The 24,833-nt window shown below is 39.0% G+C and overlaps 1 protein-coding gene across 5 annotated transcripts in view; it reads left to right on the top strand.

The window, feature by feature from the left end:
- The window catches only part of quob (quattro b), a 48,803-nt gene that overhangs the window by 9,802 nt on the left and 14,168 nt on the right, over nucleotides 1-24,833 (top strand). For 4 of the 5 annotated variants that reach the window (XR_013193083.1, XM_077199879.1, XM_077199877.1 and 1 more), the window contains exons 2-15: nucleotides 1,652-1,849; nucleotides 2,762-4,670; nucleotides 5,493-5,651; nucleotides 7,194-7,317; nucleotides 8,300-8,393; nucleotides 8,541-8,627; nucleotides 9,295-9,411; nucleotides 10,010-10,105; nucleotides 11,172-11,320; nucleotides 12,319-12,457; nucleotides 15,243-15,365; nucleotides 15,667-15,861; nucleotides 16,899-17,908; nucleotides 22,227-22,476. Coding sequence is in view for 4 of the 5 variants with exons in the window: in XM_077199879.1 (XP_077055994.1) it covers nucleotides 1,652-1,849; nucleotides 2,762-4,670; nucleotides 5,493-5,651; nucleotides 7,194-7,317; nucleotides 8,300-8,393; nucleotides 8,541-8,627; nucleotides 9,295-9,411; nucleotides 10,010-10,105; nucleotides 11,172-11,320; nucleotides 12,319-12,457; nucleotides 15,243-15,365; nucleotides 15,667-15,861; nucleotides 16,899-17,908; nucleotides 22,227-22,476 (4,650 nt within the window). In the remaining variant the exon portion in view is untranslated. The remainder of the gene's footprint in view (nucleotides 1-1,651; nucleotides 1,850-2,761; nucleotides 4,671-5,492; nucleotides 5,652-7,193; nucleotides 7,318-8,299; nucleotides 8,394-8,540; nucleotides 8,628-9,294; nucleotides 9,412-10,009; nucleotides 10,106-11,171; nucleotides 11,321-12,318; nucleotides 12,458-15,242; nucleotides 15,366-15,666; nucleotides 15,862-16,898; nucleotides 17,909-22,226; nucleotides 22,477-24,833) is intronic. The other variant, XM_077199878.1, reaches the window with a different exon arrangement.

Here is a 24,833-nt window from a genome sequence, read left to right as displayed (position 1 = left end):
CAATATATCAACAGAAAGAACAGATCCTCTGCTTAAAAAAAAAAAAAAAACATTTTATTCTAGAATTTTATTCATGCATTCTTTTTTTTAATCAACACTTGAATATGGGTAAGTTGGGTAAGTAAAAAAGCAACATTTTGAGCAAAAAGCTTAAAAAAAAACACATTTTTGTCAAAGACTACGCCCTGATGGGATTCAGAAAGATTATCTAAGCATATATGTAAATCGAGTCCATCGACACCCCTAATGCTTGTACAGTCCTGTAACTCATCCTGGGTCGACATTTCATTCTTTAACATTAGGCAGTTTTGATTTATATGCTGTTTAATGTTGATGATCGCGTTATTTTACATATGCATATGATTACATATCAGATCGCTTGTTTCTGCATCTTCTTCACATGTCTTTTGAACAAGGGATTCAGTTTTCTTCCAGCATATAACAGTGAAAACCCAGACACCTGGTTGGGCGGGGAAAGAGTAAATGAAAAATAAGAAGAAAACTGGAAAACTAAACTGAAATGCATTTTCTCCACTGCAAAACTAACTGAAATAAAAAAAAATGTCACAAATTGATTTCAGTTTTAGACTGTGATGAAATACTAAAACTGACAAAGGAAAACTAAACTAAAAAAGATGAGAGTGAAACTAAAACTAAACAAAAATAAACTAAACTGAAAATAAAACAAACTATTCTAACCCTGGTCTGGTACACTGTTATATAAATCAAAGACTTTACTTTTTTTTTCTTGTAAAGGAAGGGATTTGTTTATGTTTGTTATTTCCTAAGCAGACATAAACTTCCTGTGTGAGATCACACTCAGGTCCTGTAATCATCTAAACCAGAAGGCCAGTATGTCTGTTGAGCCAAAAGATTAATAGACTAAACACAAATATCTTAACATGGCTAAAGCATGCTTTTCTTTCCATGGTTAATCATTGTACTGGGCTGCATAAAAATAGTTTAAAACGTGCAGTTTAAGAGATTCAACCTAGTAATCCACTCTGTAACAGCTTGAGTCTGTTTAAGGTTTAAACCAAGGTCACCCAGACTTCCCTCGTTTTCCACACAGCATTCCCTGAGCTCTTCCCACATCTGCTTTGTAAATTATTCCAAGTCGGACACTTGAAAGGTGAACCCAACATCCTCATTACAGAGGAATGCCTGAGAAACATGTATGATAAATATTTGGGAGAGCAAATATGAGACAGTCGCTGACATTCTTCAGATGTGCATGGACACCCTGCACTCTTTCATAGACTGATATACTTAGCATTATGATTTCTTCCATTCATTTTTGATCGCATTGCCCGTCTCCTCCACTTGGATTGAGAAAGAGAGAAACTGCCTTCATATGGTGGTCAACAGAATGGAAAATGTGGATTAGATTAGGCCAAAACAATGAATCCTTGACATGACAAGCTTCATTGTCTCTGTAACAAGTGAGATTTAGGAGGGGTTGAAATAATGAAAAAGGTTTTGCCACAGGCATTTCACAAAAACCTCATTTTACATCTTTAGACAAAGCATTTAGGACTTGTGTACAATAACTGCAGTATCAGCTATCATGGTATATGTATCAACGGATATTTTTCAGACAAGGAATACAGTAACTAACACACAAATAAATCTCTCCCTTTCTTCACCTAAGAACCCTTCCTCTCTGGACTGGTCCATTCAGAGCGCCCTGTCGTCTCTTTTCCCTCCGTTTGAGGCTACCGCTCCTACTGTTCTCAGCCAACTCTTTCGCACCATTGAGGAACGTTACCATGGAGATGCTCTGCAGTGCCTGCTGAACTTCCTTATCCCAGCCAAACATATCCTAGAGAGCGTGCAACAAGCTGCCTGTGTGAGTACAACATGCTAATCACAATGAAAAAAAGCCCATTGAACAGCGCCTTAGTAAAATCCAACCATCTAAAAATGACAAATAGCCTACCTATCAAGTGACTTGTTTTCATTTAATAATTTAGGGAAAGGTTCACCCAAAGATTTATGTGTCATTATTTACTCACCCTCATGTCATCCAAAACCTGTATGACTTTTGTCTTCAATTGAACATGGATTATATTCCAAGTCCTCTGAAGCCATGATATTTGAGAGCCGAAGCAAAGAGAAAGAGTTTCAATAAATAAAGTCTGAAAGTAAATTAGTTAATTTCACAGAATTGGAAAAACACTCATTGTTTGGTCAAACAGGTCACTCTCAAACAAGCATGTTCCCCATTGCAACTTTAAATTTAGATGTGTTCCAGCGCTAACATGAAGGTTCACAAGAGTTGAAATATGCAGTAGGGTTATATGACTACTTTTATAGTGCTTTTTGGAGCCTGGAAGGCCATGCTCACTGTATGCTTTTAATGTATGTAAAAGGACCATGCGAATGACAAAAGAGTGAGTCAATTATGTATTTTCATGTTTGGATGATCTAAGCCTTTAAAGGGTAAAGCATGTTAGTAGACGCACAAGATGAAAGCAATTTCCTCAGCAGACATTTCTTCCATGTGGATTTTATGGCACAGGTCCCACATGCTACTTATCCTTGTCCACTCAGCACAAGATTGTTTTGTTTTATCTTGAGAAAGAACAAAGGCCTTCCTAGGCAGCTTCTTCTGAAGGCCATTCCAGAATGTTTGCATGCAAACCAATAAACGTCATCGAGACCCAAGCCATTACGAATCTGTTGATCGTAAAATCTGTCAATCCAAAACTATCTGCAAGTCAACAAACCAGCTTTGCTCTTTCTTTCTCTCTCCCAATAGGCTGCATACTCAGATGTCCTATTCCGGTGTGAGGGTTGGCCACTGTGCTTGAGAGATCGTGTGGTGATCCAACTTGCCCCCATCAATCCTTTACTGCTCCGACCTGGAGATTTCTACTTGCAGGTGGAGTCTTTTGGAGAACAGTCAGCCCGAATCGTCCTCAAAAGTCTTCTTGTGCAGGAAGACCTTCTGGGGCAGGAGAATCTGGTACTGCAAGCTGGTTCCAGGGTGCTGGACGGTCCTGCGATTGAGGGTACACCAATCCCGGAGACATCCTATCCATGCATATTCACTGAGTCTTGGCTAAGGGAAATAAATGAGGGACGTCATGGAAAACCTCTATGTCAGTGTGTGCTTTCCTCTGACCAGGGTGTTGTGAAGGTACCTTGGACCGAAGTTGCAAACCCTGAATTCCTTGAAAGGCCTAAAACTAACATCTGGCCTGAAACAAAGACATGCTCAATTGCGACTCTCCGTGTGACAGATCTTAAAACTGAGATTTCAGAGAACGAGTCACAGGTATCTGTAGACTTCTTTCCACTTGAGATGGAAAATAGGGTCCTTCCAGCAAAAGATGGGATGGCGGTTTCTGTTCAGTTGGTGGAGGGTGGTAGCAGACTGGTGAAGGTTGATCAAGGACATCCAATCAGCAGTTTTGCTGGAAAACCTGTTGGCTGGGTGTCTCCTAATACCTGGGACAACAGGCACAACGGAGAGCTGGAAGGAGAATATGTGGATCTGTGTGAGTTTAACAAGGAGAAAGAGACTTTGGTCCTCAACAAAATAGCAATCCCTACAAAACCATCAGGCTTCAAGCTAGTCAGGACAGCTCAGCCTGCCCCAAAAAGCAACGGTAACCTGTATGGTGAGGACTGCAATCCTTGCGTCCAAAACAAAAAGCCATTTGAAATAATGCAAAACAATCCAGAATCCAAATGCAGGTATCGTCAATCTTACGTGGCAGCTCTCCGAAACCCAGTGAATTTTGAGAGATCAAGTATCCTGCCTTCTCTAGATGAAACAAGGACAGATGTAGAGAAGCCAAGCTGTGAGGGATATGGAGTTGGCCTTAGACTTAAACCTTCGAGTTCTACATTTGGCCAGATGCCAAACCAAGCAGACAGAAAACCAATGCAATTCTTTGAGAACTCAGCCCAACAAAAGCAAAGCCCAAATAACTCAACCCAGCCAAGTCAAAGTGTACCTCATGACAGTATTTCAAGGGAGAACGCAGAGTCTCTTGACCAACATATGACCCAACAGATCCCTAGCATGGTCCCAGCGAGACAACAACACAAGTCATTCCTCACTGGGCAACAGGATCAACATCAGACTGCACTAGGGACTAAGGCTTTTCCCAACAAAAGACTTTACTGTCTGAACAACTCTTTTGGGCAAGATTCATTTCAGATACAGATTAGCAGCCAGAAGCACGCCAAAACCCAACACTTACCCAAAATGGGACTCAGGGCTTTACCTGACCACAGTGGTCACAGAAAAGATGCTAATCAATGTTTGCAGGGTTTCAATCCAATTCAGCATTCACAAAATCAGCTAACACAGGCCTATGAGCAAACACCTGCTCTATTTCAGCCCCAGTGCAGTCAGATCCTTTTCCAAAATGAGAACAGGCATTTGGATTGCAAAGTCCTCTGTGATGACAGACATTGTGGAAGAGGCCCAGGTTCACCTGTACAGGTGATCAAAAGTAAAAGCAGGTCTAAATCCCGCTCATACTCTTCAGTTTCGGAAACAACCAGAGAGTGCCTGCAATCACACAAGCCGACCAACAGAAGTCGCAGTGATGTCTATCCAGAGATCATCCCCATGTTGCCTGCTATCCAGGGAATAAAACACACAGCTAATTTGGTGTCCCCAAAATTAAACAGACAACAAGAAGCAAGAAAAGGTAAGTTTAGTTAGACCACTGCATGTGAAAATAACTTGTGCTTGTGATTTATTACAAGCATTTAGAAGAAACGAATAAGGAGAAATATTCTAAAAATTCTATCTGTGGTTCCATGCTGTGTGTCGCTTAATTGCATACAGATTTTTACCCCACATCCCACTTTGTTGTTAAAAGAACATCTGAAGCAACATGATGTCTGGCCAACATGCTGTTTCTTAGATCTTTATCCTTAAATGAAAAGCTTGTTCAAACATGACTGATATGAAATCATTTACAAAAAACGACTACTAATGTGAGGCCATGTCTAGTTGCAGCACGCCATGACAAATATCGACTGATTTACAGACGACTTTGACCCTGGTCCTCTGCTGAGGAGAAAATATACCATTCTGAAAGGTCATCTTAAAAGAGTTCAATGTGACACTGGCTAAAGGTCAGGAGTGTGCACAGCATTCCAGTTTCTGCAGTCCTTCATCTGATCTCTTTCTTCAGCAGAACAGAAAGAAATCATTCATGAGGACCAAGAGCCAGGGCAGGGAACAGAAATAACTACACCCCCCCCCCCCCCCACCCCCCCGTTTATGGGGAAGCTGTTAGATGTCTTTGTAAATGGGAAGAGGAGGATCATGGCTTTAGTTTACAAATCATTTTTCCTAAAGTTTTTCTAAAGGGGAGATCAACAGCTCCCTCTAGCTGTGACACACATCTTAGATTTTCACTCATTGCAGTAAGTTCAAGAAAAGGTCCAAAAAGTTGAATTAGGCTTTTGTGTTTTTATATTTACCAATGTTGAAAATTAAAGTAATTTCTTCTCTTTCTAAGAAGTCTCCCTCTCTGGACAAGCTGGATCACGGACTGTTAATGGAGTAGAGATTCAGAAATCACACGCTGATCAGTCTGAGAAAAGAGTTCAGGAAACTCTACTTTCCCAGGACCCCACAATCAAGAGCCTTCTCCAGCTAGGCATCATCTGTCTACCAGGTATGCCTGCTAATCAATTTTTAATTATGAACAGTTGTGGTGTAGTGGTTAAAGCTCAGGGATATGACTAAAATAACTGTGCCCTTGAGCAGGAAACTACAGCAAGAACTGTTCACTGGAAAATAAAATTGTCATATTTACTCATGTTGTCTCATTAACAACAAGGTCACCATGATTTTGCCAAGAAAGATATGTTCCTGGATCAACATCTTTTGTTGATCCTGGAACAACATTACTGTCCGAAAATAAAGTCCTAAACCTATCCCTATCCCTACCCCTAAACCTTATCCTAACCATAACTTATTCCTAAAATCAGAGTGAAATGATAGATGGATAACACTGATGTAGAAGCACCCAACCCTTGACTTAAACCTAAACTTAGCATTAACTGAAAACTTTCCCTCAAATTTGATTGGTTGATTGGAATGTTGTTCCAAAATCATAAAAGATATTTATCCAGGAACATGTTGCATTTTGTGAAATCACATTCACCCTACAGTAAATAAATAAATAAATATAAATAGTCTATACGTCTTCTGAAGACACGTGATACAGCAACTTTTTTTGATGATCAGACACAAGAGAATCAAAAGTGCCATTGTTTAATTCAATACTAGCCTCAATAATATTTAAGAGCTCTGGTTGAAAAGAAGATCATCAGTGACTAATGACTGAATTTAACTCTGTACAGAGACCATATGACTTCAGAAGACTTGGAATATAACACAAGCTGTATGGACTACTGTTATCATGCTTTTTTACTCAAGCTTGACAATCATCATGTACTTCCATTGCATTTAAAAAGAGCAGTTAGAAAATTCTGCCTAACATCTAATTTTGTGTTCAACTAAACAAGACAAAAATACAGGTTATAAATAAGATTAGGGTACAGAAGAAAACAACTTAATGAGAAAACAACATAATAAAAGTCTTAACATAAAATGTATTTTCTTTCCTATGTAGCTACAGCCAAATAATGATTTAGCAAATGCATTTTACTGTGACCAGAGAAATGGTGAGCAACATGCAGGCTTTTTCACACAGAAACTATGATGAAAAGCAACTAATGTTATGTTTAGGTCACCAAAAACAATTACATTTGAGTGAGGTAATCTTTTAACACCCTGATTCATTAACCTATAATGTGAATCCTATACAGTTACTTTTGATACAATTACCATGCTGCTAACTTTTTCCATGCACTTTAAACGTACAGTAAGTTGCACATTCCTCTAGATAACACTAAATGCATCAAATGTAAATGCTGTAGTCAGTAAAAAGGAAAAGTTCATTGTTTGAGTTCTCATTACTTTTAGCGGTTAGCATCATGCAGCCATTTTCAATCCCAATACAGAACATACACAACTTTTGGGTCGGACTGTCTATATTTATCTGTTTGCTTTTGCTCTTTTATATTCGTTGCCAAAATTACAGAGCTATTTCACATTTAGGCACACAAATTATAATAAACAGTGACAGTCTGTTAACATGTCGTTGTTGTTTGTTTGGTTTTTACCCATTCTGTTCTCTTACCAACACAAGGCAGTCGTGACCGAGCTGGCCGGGCCGTGGTTGAGGTGTACGGCGGCAGGAAAGGCTGGGCTTCCTCTCAACTCTCTCCACTGGAGTTTTGCAGACTTCTGCTTTTCCTGCACTCCATTCCCAGGTAGGCAGGTACCGGTAGAGATCAGTCTGCTCAATCACCACAAGGGGGCAGTAAGAGACATGATTTGGACATGAAGTATCAGTACCAAATACCCAGCGATGTGAAACAAGCGACAGTAGGCTTGTGAATGTGCATTGGGCTATTTAGAATCGTACGGTATAATTAGTCAAATTTAATAAAAAAATAAAAAAATTGAGTTGAATATTATAAACATACATTATAGGCTATGTGGTTTTCATTCAAGGACAGAACTGATGCAACGGACGGAATGAAATTCAAACACATTTTCTTCTGTGTAACTTTTAATAAGCAATTTTGCCGACAATTTTGCCGACTTGCCGTATATTAGTCCGCTCATCCTGGTAAAATAAACCGGCGCTACTTTCATGTCTTTCGTATTAAACCTCTTACTTGATACAGGGCAAACAGTTTATTTATTTGGTAAGTAACTGTATAATAAGTTACTGACAATGTACAGTCAGCCGGTCATTATCGCAAAATAAACCATGGCAACAGGAAAATTATTTTTAAATTATATTATATTAGGCTATATAGGCCTATCATATAAGTAGCTATTAAGGCTATTTTTCCTCACATTCAATAATTCTAAAAATGGCAGAATCTAATTAGTCACTTCTGAAAAACACATATTTTTTAAACACTTCTGTGGTTATAGCTCAATAGTATTTTAACAATAGATTTTTGATGCCAATAGTTATTTCTTTAAGTATGAAAACATGTGATTGACATGTTGAATTTCTAAACTTCAGAATGTCAGAATCAAAATCTGCTTAATTGTTTTGACAGTATTAGTGTACTACAATTTAGTACAGATGGGTTATTTTATTCTCCTGCTCTTTCATTGCTCTGTATGTCTAAATATGTCTAATTACTCTTCAAATGTTTGTGTTTATATATATATATATATATATATATATATATATATATATATATATATACAATTATTTTATTTTTTCTCCAGGACTGAGGTCAGAGAGCTGGGACTTACTGTAGTGATTGACAGCCGGAAGTTTCCTCTGCCCTCTGTGTTCTTCAGATCACTGCTCATGGTTCAGGCGAGGACACAGAAAACTAATCATCACCTCCGACATCAATACAAACCTGAACACATCCTTCATACTGTGTGTGTGTGTGTGTGTCTGTGTGTGTGTGTGTGTGTGTGTGTGTGTGTGTGTGTGTGTGTGTGTGTGTGTGTGATACAGGAGCAGGCCCTTCATGCAGTGCACACTATCTTGATGCTGGTTGATAAAGACGCTAATCCTCGGCCAGAAAAACATCCTGGTCTACAGGTAATTAACACTCCCAAACACACTCGTTCTACCCAGCAATTACACCTTCATGGAAACATGCAACCCTTTAATTAACACCTGGAATGTCTCACTGACTTCAGATATCCACGTCTGATGTCTGCCGGAACTAAGGGTTGTTTGTTTTTTGAAAGAAACAAATACTGTTATTCATGAAGGATGCATTAAAATCAAAAGTGACAGTAAATACATATAAAGTTACAAATATGTTTTGGCTGTGTTATGCTGTTCATTTGAATGTTCTATACATCAAATAGTCCCGCCGGGCGTGGTTTTCTCACACACAAAAAACTGTTTTCAACATTGATAATAATCATTAATGTTTCTTGAGCAGCAAATCGTCATATTAGAATGATTTCTGAAGGATCATGTGACAAGGAAGACTGGAGTAATGATGCTGAAAATTCAGCTTTGATAACAGGAATAAATTACATATATTCATATAGAAAACAGCTATTTAAAATTGCAATAATATTTCACATTTTGTACTGTATTTCTGATTAAATAAATGCAGCATTGGTGAGCAGATCATACGATAAAAAATCGTACTGACCGCAAACTTTTGGACGGTATTGTTTAATATCAGTGCTTGGGTCTCATACACACTTGTACAGTACGATATGTTAAAGTGCATGATCATTTCTTTCAGATAGATGTTGTGACAACACTAAAAGCTCTTCATAAGACAGTTGACGGACAACAGTTGACCTCTGACTTCGGCGGGACCTTCCCTTACAGTCATGAAGACTGGCTGCAGTTTCACCAGGTAGGAGGAGAAGCGGTCGAACAAAAACACACAGTAATATTATCCTTCTCATGGATGTCTAGCGTTGCAATGACACTGTCGCTGTTAATGTGAACTTTTAACCAGGGATTATATTTCTGTTCTCTTTTATGTTGATGCACATGCACATTTCCTGACCCATAGTTTCCTGTCCTTTCTTCCTACTATCATTACAAATAAATTACAGTTAAAGGTGTTGTCATACCCATTGCTCACTCACAGTCTACACGTTTTTGTTTGGTTTCTGTAGTAAGAACAGGCTATTGTGTAATCAATCCTCTCTCAAACATAAGTATACAGCTGTTAAAACACTTTTAAACAGATGCGAATCAACTTGCACAATCAGATCTAGTGAAGTAGACCACACATTTCTGACAACAACAAATATCTTGTTTATGTCTTTAACATCTGAGAGACCCTGAAGGCACTTTAACTTACATATGCAACAACACAACTTTTCCCGGATTTATTATAATCTACATTACATCTTGATGACTTGCAGTTGAGTCTGGATACGTTCTGTTGAATCACGTATGACGATTATCTAACATGTGTTTTTGGATATATTTGTGTTTTTTAGAAACTTTCCCTCTTTCAACTCGACCTTCAAGCAGCTTCTTCATTACTACAGACAGCGATCAGGAGACTTGATGTTAAAAACACAGACACGGCAAAGGTCATTTTAATTTCTGAAACTTTCCATGAATACAGCACACTTTTGTATCACATTAAAGTAGGGATGAACCAATATAAATGTTTTCAGCGATATGATAAGGTGGTAATTATTTACATGTTATGGCAGACAACTGATAAATGGCTGATATTAAATTCTGTTCTATTTTATATAAATAAAATAAAAATAAAACACTACACACAATCATTGTAGTTGCTTCAAATGAATGTAGGGATCAAAACTTAATGTATAGTATAAAAAAATGTAAATTAATTCTGAAATTTGGTAGATTACATGTAACATTATTAGAGTTTTTAAAGATTAAGTTTTAGTAAGCATCAGGTGATGGAAAAGGTGATCTACATAAAAAAATAGGGGACATTAAGTTATATTGTACAGTTATATTGTGCATCCCTTATTAAAGGTACAATGGTATGTTTTTGTAATGAGTATAATTAGATATGTTTGATAAACTTATGTAACAGAAAATGAACATAAATTAAATTTGCTTTCAATTTGGATACCGCATGATTACCCCCATTATAATAAAAAAGTGTATATATATATATATATATATATATATATATATTGTATACAAAATGCTGATGTTTATTTAATGTGTATAATAATATTAAAATGTATATAAACATGATATCAAATTTATTAATGTAAAATTTTTAATGTAGGCAGTACATTAAATTTGGATACCACATGATTTCTCCCCATTTCTACACAATAGTAATACTAATTATATATATATATATATATATATATATATATATATATATATATATATAAAATGTTGATGTTTATTTAATGTATATATTAATATAAAAATGTATATCCAATTTATATTAATATTACAATTTGAATTGCAAAATTTGCAAACCTCATTTAAAATAAATGCAAAATGAAACGGTTTACGTAACATAGAATGAGCATACATGCAGGCGGTACATTGCTCTCATTAAATTTGCTCTCAATCCAGATACCGCATGATTTCCCCCCATTAAAAATTAAAAATCTCATTTATTTACTTTGACCTCTTCATGGACCTCCCATCGTTCAGGATGTCCAGTCCTGCATCCAGGATCAAAGGAGCTCCATGAAGATGGTGCTGGAGGACACCCGATTGGTCGCTCTCCAACGAGAGGGCGGGTCTATCCTCGCCAGGATGAGGAAGGAGGAGTCTCGACTGGCTCAGTCTGAAGACTTCAGGTATTCCCCTCAGTGTGTTTGAGTCTCAGCAGGATTGATATGATTAGACCTCAGCTGTGCCGACAGCTGTTCGGTCGTTTATCCTGTTTACCAGACAGCAAAAGCCTTTATACACACAATGGACTCCAGTGGAGAACCGATATATCATTTAAAGGGATAGTTGACCTAAAAATGAAAATTCTGTGATCACTTACTCACTCATGATGTCAGGGCTGCACAATTAATCGAATTTGTAATCGCGATTACAATTACGAATGCCACAATTATGTCATCATTCAAAGCCACAATTAGAAAAAAAAGGTCCACATAGATGATTCTGTGTGCTTAAGATGTGTTTTTCTTTCTACAGCTAATCTTAAGGGTTTTATCTATGTTTTAATTTTAGTATTATTATAACATTATAATACCATGCATATTTTTTACTTTGATTTGGTTTCTTTAATGAAAAAAAAAATAGAAAAGCAATAAAAGTTTTTCAGGAAGAGTGTTTTCAGCGTATTTATTTTGATATTACAATATGGCATGCAGTCGCTTTAAACAATGGCATAAAGCTATTCAAAACATCATTCAATGTAAATTGTGATAATCGTAATTAATAACCGACAACCGGAATAATCGACAATTATGATTTTGTTTTCATGATCGTGCGACCCTACCTCATGTAGTTCCACATATGATTCCTGTAGGAATTTCTTTCTTCTGCTTAACACAAAAGAAGATATTTTGAAGAATGTTTGTAACCAAACAGTTAATGAACCCTGATTTTGTTCAATACTAAGAAGTCAATGGGGTTCATCAACTGTTTGCTACCCATATTCTTCCAAATATCTTCTTTTGTGTTCAACAGTGTAGAGAACAGGTTTTCACCAGCCTGTAATACGCAATATTTACCATAGATGAATCCAAATCTGTAAAACGTGTTATATTACAGTATCTGCATGTGTTTTCTGCAGGCGCTGAGAACACACACACTTATATGTGTCCTTTCTCTCGTGCAGGGACTCTCTGGAGTCTGTGACGTGTCTGTATAACCAGGTGGAAGAGGCCGTTCACACGCTAGTGATGAAATCCAACCAGTCACTGCGACATCTCCAACACGTCCTCCTGCTGAGAGAAACAGAGGACTCGCTCAGCACAGTATGCATTACATCACATCACTGAACGCGTGTTTGTGACAGATAATAAGCACAGCCCACAGAAAGCACTGAAAATACCTCAAGACAAACACTGTGAAGTGAAACGTGTCTGCTGTAGAGAATAAATCAGCAGACAGTCTCAACCTTCACAGTCAAACATCACATCACTGCGCTAAATAAAGTGTTAAAAGAGAACGTTTCGAGACTGCATTTGTGGCACAATTTATTTACCACAGAAAATAACTTTGACTCTTCCCTTCGTGAAAGTAAAGAGCAAGCCAAGGCAATGCATGTTAAAATGCACAGTTCAATTAAATTATATTACATTCAACCATGCAAATCCGGGAAAGATGGCAACTGTGGCATAAAATGCATAAGGATAGGAGAAAGAAATGCAATCCATTAAATACTGTCTACATGTAGCAAACTCTACCCGTAGGAATAATGTCTCTTAGATGTCCATCGGCAAAGAAAAGTAGATCCACTTTAAAAAATTATGAATCCTTTATTTTAGTGCTTTAACAAAAATACAAGGTTCACATCTCAAAGTGCACAGTCCCATTCACTTCAATTGAGCGTAACCATGATTTCTGTGTGTTATTATTGGTAACACTTTACAATAGTTAAGCATTAGTTATGTATTCCCTTGTGAAAAAGAAGTGCGCTTAATTTTATTGAATGTGTACTTTTAGTGTTCTTCAAATTCTAAAAGTATAATTTTTTTTAAAAAGTGTACTTGCAGATAATATAATATTACTCAAATTAAAGGCCACGTAAGTGTTCGTAAAGAAAGTACACTTTCATGACTATGTTCCTAACGCACTTTTTAAAAATTCACTTTGTAATAATGTCTAATTAAGTTTTACTTAAAAATACATTTTAAATACTGTTTTTGTAGTGCTTTAAAGACTTAAACTTATTTTGATGTATTGACTAATAAACTAAAGCACATGTAAAATAAATGATTTTAATTTCAACTGAAGCTTGTTGTCAAAAATTACATTTGTTAATATTGTGTATATTATATATGTGTGCATTAATGCACTTGAAATGTTTTTTTCTTTTAAACTTCAATGCACTTGTGTTGTAGATTTTTCCCTAAACCTAACTGCGTACCTGGAACCTAATTCTTTTAACTGAACACTATCACTGTGGATTGGTAGTAAGATCTCTAGTGCTCTTGAATTTGTTTGTGGTGCCCAGTCATCACCCAAGCTCGTCGACACTTAATAACCTTTATACTCTAGCTTCTGCGTCTCTAGTCGACACTGGCAGAGTTCCCTAAACTCTTACTTACTTGGTTCCCTAAACTAGCCTGTTGTCCAACAGAAAATATCAGGCAGACCTCAGCAAATGTCCTTTAAATGCTTTAATCACGGCCAGGAGAGTTCTCGAGCAGTTCTCAGAGAATCTCCCTAGAAGAAGTAAGGCCGGTGGATCTCTGACAAATCCCATTGAGAATCCCACCAGTAAACACGAATACAACAGTTTTTATAATGTAACATGATACATCATCACGAGATCTCAAACCCAGACACATCAAAACAGAATCATCATGACTAACATGTCACGCTTTCCATCATCGCGATTGGTTAGATTGTCAAAGCAAGTCCCCCCTCTCATTACCCTTTTTTTAGTAGCATCAGCAAAAATATCCTGTATCATCAAAAACATTGTGAGGGGTTTAATATTTTAATCAATCATTTCACAATATAGCGGTTAGTCCAATTTCATAGTTCCTTTGACCAAAGTTATATTAAGTCAAAAGTTTAGGAGGTTAGAGTTCGTCTGATGGCTACATCCTAGAGAAAAAGGAAGTAAGCTCAATTTAGATTTATTGTTAGAATCAGGAATGGAAGTTTTAGTCATCTTCAGACATAAAGTGTTAGAACTTATCACGAGATGTTAGTATAATTCATATCTTTATGGTTAGATGTTAAAAACATGGTTAATTTAGAATTCAGTTTAAAATCTCTATACTTATATATACAGAATAATCCAGTAAAACTTGGTTGAAAGTTTCGATAGAGAAACCCATTTGATCTATTGAATATGTTAACATGAACTAGTTATGAGCAATATATTTTTAGAACCTTTTATTAACCTAACGACAGTTAGTAAAAATATTAACAGATACAAATTTTGATTTAAAAAAAGTATTGATATTAACATTAACTAAGATTAATACCCCGTTCTGCTAACGTTCCCATTAAGTTATGAAAACATTATTTCTGTATGTTCTTTCAATGTTCAAAACATCAAGTTTTTTAAAATGTTTTTAACATTCCATTTGATCATTTTGCAAACATTATGGGAATGTTACTTTTGAATGTTTACTGAACGTTCCGAAACTAGTAACATTTAAAAAAAAAACTATAAACTAATATATTTCAGAAATAAAACGTTCCTTTTCTTTCCATTTTTTCTGCTAATGTTTTGAGAACATTATTAAAGAAAGGATAATTCTGAACAAACGTTCTGTTAAAGTTACTGGACGAATCATAACTAGTAGAACGTTCTGAGAACATTCACTTTTTGCTGGGTAAATGCTGTAGAAGAATTGTTTGTTGTTAGTTCATGTTCACTAATGTTAACAACTGAAACCTTATTGAAAAGTCTTATTGTTTTATGTAAACTGAGGGATGAGTGTAAATAGTTGTGTATTTTCCTCATTGTAGCAAAGATGCTGAGCTAAAGATGAGATGTGCTGGACTCAGCAGTATCTTCTCTACGCATTAATTCAGCTTTTGAATCTTGTTTATAATTATTGTTTATGTTTTTCACAGACCCAAACATGGTGTGATGAAGAGGAGCAGTCATGGCAGAAGGACAAAGACGGCACAGAGAAAAACCTGCTGAAAATAGAGCAGAGACTCAAAGACATTCAGTCTGTTCTTATACAAGCAAAGGTAACACATCCTCAAGCCATTCACTAAAATATATCACCAAAAGAAGATGGTCCAGAATATGAATCTTAACATCCCTGAATGTTATCAGACTTAGATAGTGTTATGGATTTATGTGGACTGTTGAGTTCAAATTAATCTAAAAGTAATAAAAATAGCAGAGTTTTTCTGATAATGAATGTGCTTCAGGAATGTGCATCTCTTAAATAATGATAAGAGCTAAAGCTTCATGAGGTTTCAGACATTTATGATATTCTGCATAATGTGTACAGGGAAAAGAACATATGTTTGTTTGTTTTTCTAGGAGAAAAAAGTCAAAGGGATGTTGTTGATAAAGGAAGTGGAGAGAAAAAGCAAAGAAATGCATTCTCCTGAAAGTGATGTTTTTCGTTGTAACACCGTCACTTTCAAAACCAACATGACTGGGTTTCTCCTGAAGGCGGAGGAACGTAAATCTGAGCTGGAGGCGTCTCTGGATCTGTATCGTTTCTGTGACGAGGTTAGGCAACATACATGGACAATAATTCATTTACTTATGCAATGTGATGTATTACTCTGTGAAACAAGATATTGCAAAATTAAATAACTAATTAGCAATTAGTCCATAGGGTCATGGAAAGCCATCAGGGAATTTTTAAACAGTGAACTTAATTCTCCAGAAACTAATCACGTCTTAAAGCGAATGCAATTTTTATAGTTAACAAACAAAAATTGTGCAGAGCAATAAAATATTTAATTTGCATGATATTGCTCTTGGGAAAAACAAAACTTGCTTGCAAACCATAGGTAACCTTTTTTGTGTGTGTGTGTGTGTGTGTGTGTGTGTGTGTGTGTGTGTGTGTGTGTGTGTGTGTGTGTGTGTGTGTGTGTGTGTGTGTGTGTGTGTGTGTGTGTGTGTGTGTGTGTGTGTGAGTGAATCATTCTTTTTAGTCGATTCTTTTCAGTGAATCAGTCAAAACCAGCTCTTAAATTATTTGATAGTGCATATGTCTGAAGCAAAATTATCTTCAAATAATTATCACTAACAACTGGGAAAAGTCTAGGCATTTCATCGGTTAAAGATTGTGAGAGCATCAATAATAACTGAGCAGAAAATCATTATATTAGAGTGATTTCTGAAGGATGACACTGAAGACTGAAGACTGGAGTAATGATGCTGAAAATTCAGCTTTGATCAAAGTAATAAATTACATTTGAACATATATTCACATAGAAAACAGCTGCTTTACACTAATAATATTTCACTGTTTTTACTGTATTTACTGAATTTTTGATCAAATACATGCAACCTTGATGAGCAGAAGATACTTATTTTAAAAACATTAAAAACAATTAATTATTTCAAACTTTTTGACCAATGGTGTATAATATATAAAATGAACTAATAAACATAATATACCCATATATATATATATATATATATATATATATATATATATATATATATATATATATATATATATAAAATGCCCACCTCTTCTTATTGCATAACTATTTAATAGCCTTGAAATGACTTTTATCTTCTTTATTTTCCAGGCCTCTTCTCTTGTTAAAGAGTGTATGGAGTATTTAGATCACATAAAGAGCACACAGCCTCCCATGTGTTCCTGCTTGAGTGCATTGAAGGCTTTTGAGGAGCGTTTGAAGGACTTCTCCCCCCAACACTTTCAGGATAGGAGCACTGCACTGCTGGAGAGGCTCCCGGACGGGATATGGATGTGGAATGCAGTCCGGGATCAATGCCGAGACATCAGACAGAGACTCGCGGAGATACTGCAGGCCTCTTATACAAGTCAAAACCCTCTGGGAACGCCAGGAAAGGAACGCGAGGCCCACATGAAAGGTCCGACCCGGAGCGTAATTAGCACTAGCCTTACAGAAAATGAAGGCGACCCCCAAACAAACCCTGTTAGCGGTCATATGAAGACCAGAAATAGGTATGATAATGAGACAGTGACGCATTTCGAGCCTGTTAGGAGAAACACATCATCAAATCGTGATCTGATAATGACTGAAAACACACACAAAGAATCTGCACTGATTGAACTGCAAGGTCAGCTCAAAGAGGAAGGAAGAAATCAGCATTTCCACCAAAGTGAAGGCCAAGTTTCCTCATTACACAATGGCCCGATCAAAAAATTAAGCAGGCGTCCTCGGATATACTCTCACAGCGACAGTGATCTCAGAAAGTCAGCCCATGTCAATAAGTATGACCGCTTGCCACATTATAAAGCCCTGGTCCGCTCGCATAGCGAAGGCTCTTGCTCACGGTCCACTAGTTATGATTCTATGAGCAAAAGCAGTGCTGCGATCAAACATGTGCATAAGAAGACAACTGCAGATTCCTGTCAGGAGAGGATCATGGTCATTGACTCAGACAGAGCATCATGGGATGAACAGAGCTCGCACCACGACAGCATCTGTTCAAGCCAAAGCGACATACATGAGAAGTTCAGCAGTGAACCCAAATCTGACGACATTTTAGCAGCAACACGCTCAGATAATCAAGAGTCTGTGCGGATACTGGGAATCACCAGTAATGTACTGTGAGTCGAACTTAACCAATATACCATACAACATTACTCTAATGAGAGTGATAAGAATCATAATGTGAAGATACTGAGAAAGAACTGATCATACAGAGCAGGACATGATGAGAAGGAACTGATCATTGATTTGTTAATAACATAACACAACTTTTGTTTTGCATCCATCAAGTTCCAATTAAAGAGAAAATAATCAAAAGAAGTGTCATTTACTATATTGTCCAAAAAATATAGTTTCCATTATGAATTTCCAAGTTAAAACAATCATTACCACATGGTTGTTAATATAGTTTAAATATGTATAAAATAAAGTAGTTTTAGCATTGTAAAATATAATATTTAATAAATTAATATTATATTATCCAGTTAAAAATAAAATAAGCATTACCACATGATTATACTGTATAATGTAGTTTAAATATTATTAAAATTAGAGCTGTAAAAAGATTAATCTCGATTAATTGCATCCAAAATAAAAGTTTGTGTTTACATAATATATGTGAGCACTGTGTAAAATTATTTTGTATATATATAAATACACACACATGCATGTATATATTTAAGAAATATTTGCATGTATATACTGTATATTTATATATAATTTATATTATATATAAATATAAATATTTTATATATAAATAACAAAATTTTCTTAAATATATACACGCATGTGTGTGTATTTATATATATATATATATATATATATATATATATTAAAAAAAAAAAAATATATATATATATATATATATACAAAATAATTTTACACAGTGCTCACATATATTATGCAAACACAAACTTTTATTTTGGATGCGATTAATCTTTTCCTAGCCCTAATTAAAATAAAATAGTTTTAATAATATATTGTCCAAAAATATAGTTTCCATTATAAATAAAAAAATAAAGTAATCATTACCACACGATTATTTTAATAGTTTCTATATTACTGAAATATATATTTTTAAATAGACTCAGTGTGGGTGAGTCTGCCTCACCACTTCTCCTCCCCTGGCCCTCCCTCTGCATTCTTCGACCATCTTGACTGCCTTCTCTCCTCCCTCTTACCCCTCCCTCACCCATTCATTCTCCTAGGAGATTTCAACCTCCATCTACATAGCTCCCCCATTGCTTCTGCCCTTCTCCCCCTTACCAACTCTTTTAACCTCTCGCTTCTCCCTTCGCCCCCTACACACACCTCTGGTAATACCTTCGACCTTATCTTCCTCTCTCACTGTAAGGCAACATAATCCACCATAACTGCCCCCCAACCCCCCTCTGATCATTTCCTTCTTTCCCTTACCCTCTCCCTCTGATGACTCTGGAAGTCATCTCCCTCGACTCTGGACCTCCAAACCTATCATTCTATCATTCATTCCCTACTTTCTAATTTCCACTCTGCTTTGGAACTAGACTACTTCCAAACATGACTACTTCCAAACTCTTATCACTGCTCTGGCTCCCCATCCCCGTCAGCTTTTCTTAAATCTCAATAAACTACTTCGTCCTTCTTCTTTACCCCAATCTTCAGTTCTCCCAACTCTCACTGCGAGTGATTTTTCACACTACTTCGCAAACAAAATCAGCACTATTCGCTTACACCTCCAGACTCTCCCCCAGAGTAGCCCCCATCCCCAGCTCACCATTTCACCTCCGCTTGCTCCTAATGCCCCCTTTACTGACTTTTCACCCACATCTTATTCTGAACTTTCCTCCATCATTTCAAAGGCTCACCCAACTTCTTCCCCGCTGGATCCCATCCCTACTTCCCTCCTACCCCCTTTACTCCCTCTTATCCTCCCCTATCTAGTTTCCCTCTTCAAGTCCTCCCTGTCCACCGGTATCTGCCCTGCTGCTATTAAATCAGCTATCATTATTCCTCTGTTAAAAAAACCCCACTCTTGACCCTGCCTGCCCTGCCAACTACCGCCCAATCTCTCTCCTCCCGTATTTTTCAAAACTGCTTAAGCGTTTAGTTCATGTACGCCTATCACAATACATATCCGCCAACTCCCTCTACCCCCCGATTCCAATCTGGTTTCCGTCCTTCTCATTCTACGGAGACCGCTCTCCTCACTGTTCAGAATCACCTGGCCAACTCCTCTCACGCTGGCCTCTTCAATTCTCATTCCACTTGATCTTTCCTCTGCCTTTGACACAGTCGATCATCCCATTCTACTCTCTACCCTTTCTAATCTCGGCATTTCTGGAACACCCCTTAGCTGGCTGCACTCATACCTTTCTTCCCGCACCTCTGCTGTTGCTTTCGACAGCTTCACTTCTACCCCTTCCCCTCTGACTATTGGTGTTCCCCAGGGCTCTGTCCTCGGCCCCTTGCTATTTTCTCTGTACATCTCACCTCTTGAAGCCCTAATCTCTTCATTTAATTTTCCCCACCATTTCTTTGCAGACGATACCCAGATTTTATTTTCCTTCCCTTCCTTCACCCCTGACCTTTCTGCCCGTATAACTGCTTGCTTGACTGATATCCAATCTTGGATGGCACGCCAATACCTCCTTATCAACCCATCAAAAACTGAAATCCTCTTTTTCCCCTCTTGCTCCTCCCACTCCCACCATTTCATTCCCTCCCCTGTCACTCATCCCGGTTAACTCTGCTCGTAACCTCGGCATCATCTTTGACGCAAGCCTTTCCCTTTCTGATCATATCTCAGCCACTAAACACACCTGTCAATTCCACCAATACAACATCCGCTAAATACGCCCCTCCATTTCTTTCTCTGCCACTAAACTCCTGGTTCATACTCTCATTTTCACTCGCCTTGATTACTGCAATTCCCTCCTTATTGGCCTTCCTTCCTACGCCTTTACACCACTACAGCAAATCCAAAACGCCTCTGCCCGTATCATATTCAACCTCCCCTTCTCCTCTCATACCTCTCCTCTTCTCCACCAGTTACTCTGGCTCCCCGTCTACTATCACTGCTTATTTAAATTCCTTACCCTAGTCTACAAATCCCTCCATGGTCTCGCCCCACCCTATCTGGCTGCACTTATCACCCACTATGTTCCCTCACGTCCCCTACGCTCTCAATCTCTGCTGTCCCTCTCAGTCCCACCCTCGCCCTGTGTCCAATCCCATTTCCGTTCTTTTTCTCTTCTGGCTCCCCTTCATTGGAATAAACTACCACTCCATATAAAACAGTCCCCTACACTACGCAGTTTTTGCTCCTACCTTAGAACTCGTCATATCACCCACTGCTGTCCCTCTCAGTCCCACCCTCGCCCTGTGTCCAATCCCATTTCCGTTCTTTTTCTCTTCTGGCTCCCCTTCATTGGAATAAACTACCACTCCATATAAAACAGTCCCCTACACTACGCAGTTTTTGCTCCTACCTTAGAACTCGTCTTATCACCCACTATGTTCCCTCACGTCCCCTACGCTCTCAATCTCTGCTGTCCCTCTCAGTCCCACCCTCGCCCTGTGTCCAATCCCATTTCCGTTCTTTTTCTCTTCTGGCTCCCCTTCATTGGAATAAACTACCACTCCATATAAAACAGTCCCCTACACTACGCAGTTTTTGTTCCTACCTTAGAACTCGTCTTTTCACCCTAGCCCATCCCAATGTGCCCCTTAACCCTCGGTTAAAACCTTACATGCTTGCCCGACCCTGCCCTAGACTCTGTTCTCACTGTAGTGCCCCTCAACTACTCACCCTTACACAATAAGCTTACCTTCTTCCTTAAACCCTTTCTTCGTAATGTACCGTTTAGTCTAAAACATTGTTCAGCGCCTTGGTTAAAGGCGCTATATAAATATAAAAAAATATTATAATAAAACATTATTTAATGAAATAGTTTATAACATTAATTCCATTACAAATAACTAGATATATGTGATGTACATTTATTGGAAACCATATTTTATAACCATATATTTATAATTTATATAAATATTATGGTATATAATTATATATTTATGTATAGCCATACTTACTGTATATTCCTCTGGGCAAATGTGATGAATCCTGACTAGAATTTCATTTTAATTTTAACTCATATTTCAGGTCAGGACAGAAGCATCAGTGTCCAAAACATGTCTTAGATTGAATTATACAAATATGTCCTGGCAGTAAATGTAAGATTGTTGAAATATAGATCTGTTTGTCTGTTATATGTATTTGTAATAGTAAATTATATCAGTGAACAGAGATCAGTGTGTGTTGGTGACAGTAAACTGCATGAGTGTGTGTGTGTCCTGACAGTAAACTGCATGAGTGTGTGTGTGTCCTGACAGTAAACTGCATGAGTGTGTGTGTGTCCTGACAGTAAACTGCATGTGTGTGTGTGTGTGTCCTGACAGTAAACTGCAGCGCATCATGGAGGAGCTGCTCCAGACGGAGAGAGAGTATGTGCGAGCGCTGGGGTACGTGGTGGATCACTACATCCCTCAGCTGGAGCGTCCCGACGTGCCCCAGGACCTGCGGGGACAGAGAGGGAGCATCTTTGGAAACCTGGAGAAGCTGCGAGACTTCCACCAGCATCACTTTCTTCAGGAACTGGAGCTGTGTCTGAACGAGCCCTTCTGTGTCGGACGCTGCTTCTTAAAACACGTGAGCTGGAGCACCTGAGACCCTTTAAAGCTCCCATTTAAAGACTTTTTAATGTGCGAACCTAGACACCAATACATATAAAACAAACGTCTCAGGTTACTATTGTAACCATAGTTCCCTGAGAACAGGGAACGAGACGATGCGTCCATCGACGCCATGGGAACGCCCCCAGCGTGACCGCGTCTGAAGCATCTATGTCAACTAGTCCATTGGAAAGAATGAGCGTCACGGGCGGGTGACGTCATGACCAGGATATGATAAAAGCACATCCGGTGCAAACCGGCATTAGCTTCGAAAATTGCCGAAGCAAGCCGATCACAGGGATGCAGGAAGTATGGCAGGGTGAGGCATCGTCTCGTTCCCTGTTCTCAGGGAACTATGGTTACAATAGTAACCTGAGACGTTCCCTTACGAAGGGAACTCAACGATGCGTCCATCGACGCCATGGGAACGAGAATACCCAAAGCGCCAGAATTCCAAGTACCTGAGTGTCAGTCTGTTGTAACTAAGCACTAAGCACCTGAGAACCTGGGGCAGCATCCAGGTCCAAACTGTAAAACCTGACGAATGTGAGCGGTGAGGACCAGCCTGCCGCATCACAAACGTCTTGGAGGGAAACCCCAAATAACAAGGCTTTAGAGGCCGCCATACCCCTCGTTGAGTGAGCTCTGACCACCAAGGGACACGGATGGTCAGAGTACTCGTATGCAAGTGAAATAGCCTCGACTATCCACTTGCTAACCGTCTGTTTAGAAGCAGGAAGACCCTTCTTAGGTGATCCAAAGCAAATAAATAACTGGTCGGACTTCCTCATAGAAGATGTCCGATGAACATAAGTATCCAGTGCTCGCACTGGACACAAGAGGTTCAGCCTTTCCTGGTCCGCAGATGTAAAAGGAGGAGGACAGAAAGCCTGCAGCACGATAGGCCTCGGAATCAAGGTCGGCACCTTAGGGACGTATCCCTGTTTTGGATATAAGAATGCCTTGACCATCCCCGGTGCAAACTCAAGGCAAGTGGGGGAAACCGAAAGGGCCTGAAGGTCTCCAACTCTCTTAAGGGACGAAATAGCTAGCAGAAAGATAGTCTTAAGGGTAAGAAATTTCTCTGAAACCGAATCTAAGGGCTCGAATGGAGCCCTAGACAGGCCTTCTAGTACTAATGCCAAATCCCAAGCTGGCACCCTAGTGCGAGTTGCAGGCCTCAGCCTCAAAGTGCCACGAAGGAAACGTGTAACCAGGGGGTCTCGACCCAACGATGTACCCCCCACCAGGGCGTGGTAGGCCGCAATGGCCGCCACGTAGACTTTGAGCGTGGAAGGACATAGGCCTGACGTAAAGCGCTCCTGCAGGAACTCGAGTACTGTGTTCACAGAACAGTTAACTGGATCCCACTGATGTCGGTGACACCATAAAGAGAAAACTCTCCATTTAAGCGCATATAGTTTCCTAGTAGCTGGGGCTCTGGAGCTTAGAATGGTCTCAGCAGCCTCGGCTGAAAGACCACTCTCTATGAGTTGGGCCCCCTCAGAGGCCAAACCCACAGGTTCCAAATCTCTGGTCGAGGGTGAAATATTGTGCCCCCGGCCTGAGACAGAAGGTCTCTCCTGATCGGGATCGCGAAGGGAGGACCGTCTAGGAGATGGATCAGGTCCGAAAACCAGATCCGACTTCGCCAGTGTGGTGCTACTAGCAGTAGGCTTATTCCATACCGGCGGACTCGCTCCAGAACTCCTGGGAGCAGAGCAACAGGGGGAAAGGCGTACAGACGTAGCCTCGGCCACGTCTGCACCATAGCATCCAGCCCCTGGGGGGCTGGGTGAGTAAGGGAGAACCACAGAGGACAGTGCGTCGTATTTTCTTACTTCTGCTTGGCCATAAAACTCCCAGATTTTCTCCACCACCTCGGGGTGGAGTCTCCAGTCCCCTGGCCTCAGCTCCTGCCTCGACAGGATGTCTGCTCCTATATTCTGGACCCCAGGAATATACACTGCCCTCAGAGAGAGTACCTTCCCCAGAGACCACAGGAGGATCTGGTGCGCCAGTTTGCAAAGCGGACGCGAACGCAGGCCCCCCTGACGGTTCAGATAAGAGACCACTGATGTGTTGTCTGTTCGTACGAGCACATGATGGCCCCTCAGGTCTGGGAGGAACTGCCTCAACGCATTGAAGACAGCCATCATCTCCAGGCAATTTATGTGCCACGAGAGATGATGACTCTTCCACCGACCCTGAACCGAGCGGCCTTCCATTACCGCTCCCCAGCCGGTGAGGGAAGCATCTGTCGAGATAGTAACTCGATGGCAAAGAGCTCCCAACACCGGGCCCTGGGTTAAGAACCAGTGCTTCCTCCATATA

Source organism: Siphateles boraxobius, unplaced genomic scaffold, assembly GCF_051911475.1.
Source record: "Siphateles boraxobius isolate OS27281-9 unplaced genomic scaffold, OSU_SipBor_1 41, whole genome shotgun sequence".
NCBI classification, from domain to species: Eukaryota; Metazoa; Chordata; class Actinopteri; order Cypriniformes; family Leuciscidae; genus Siphateles; species Siphateles boraxobius.
The sequence above is the reverse complement of the archived record's forward strand: the minus strand, read 5'-3'. Positions and strand labels throughout refer to the sequence as shown.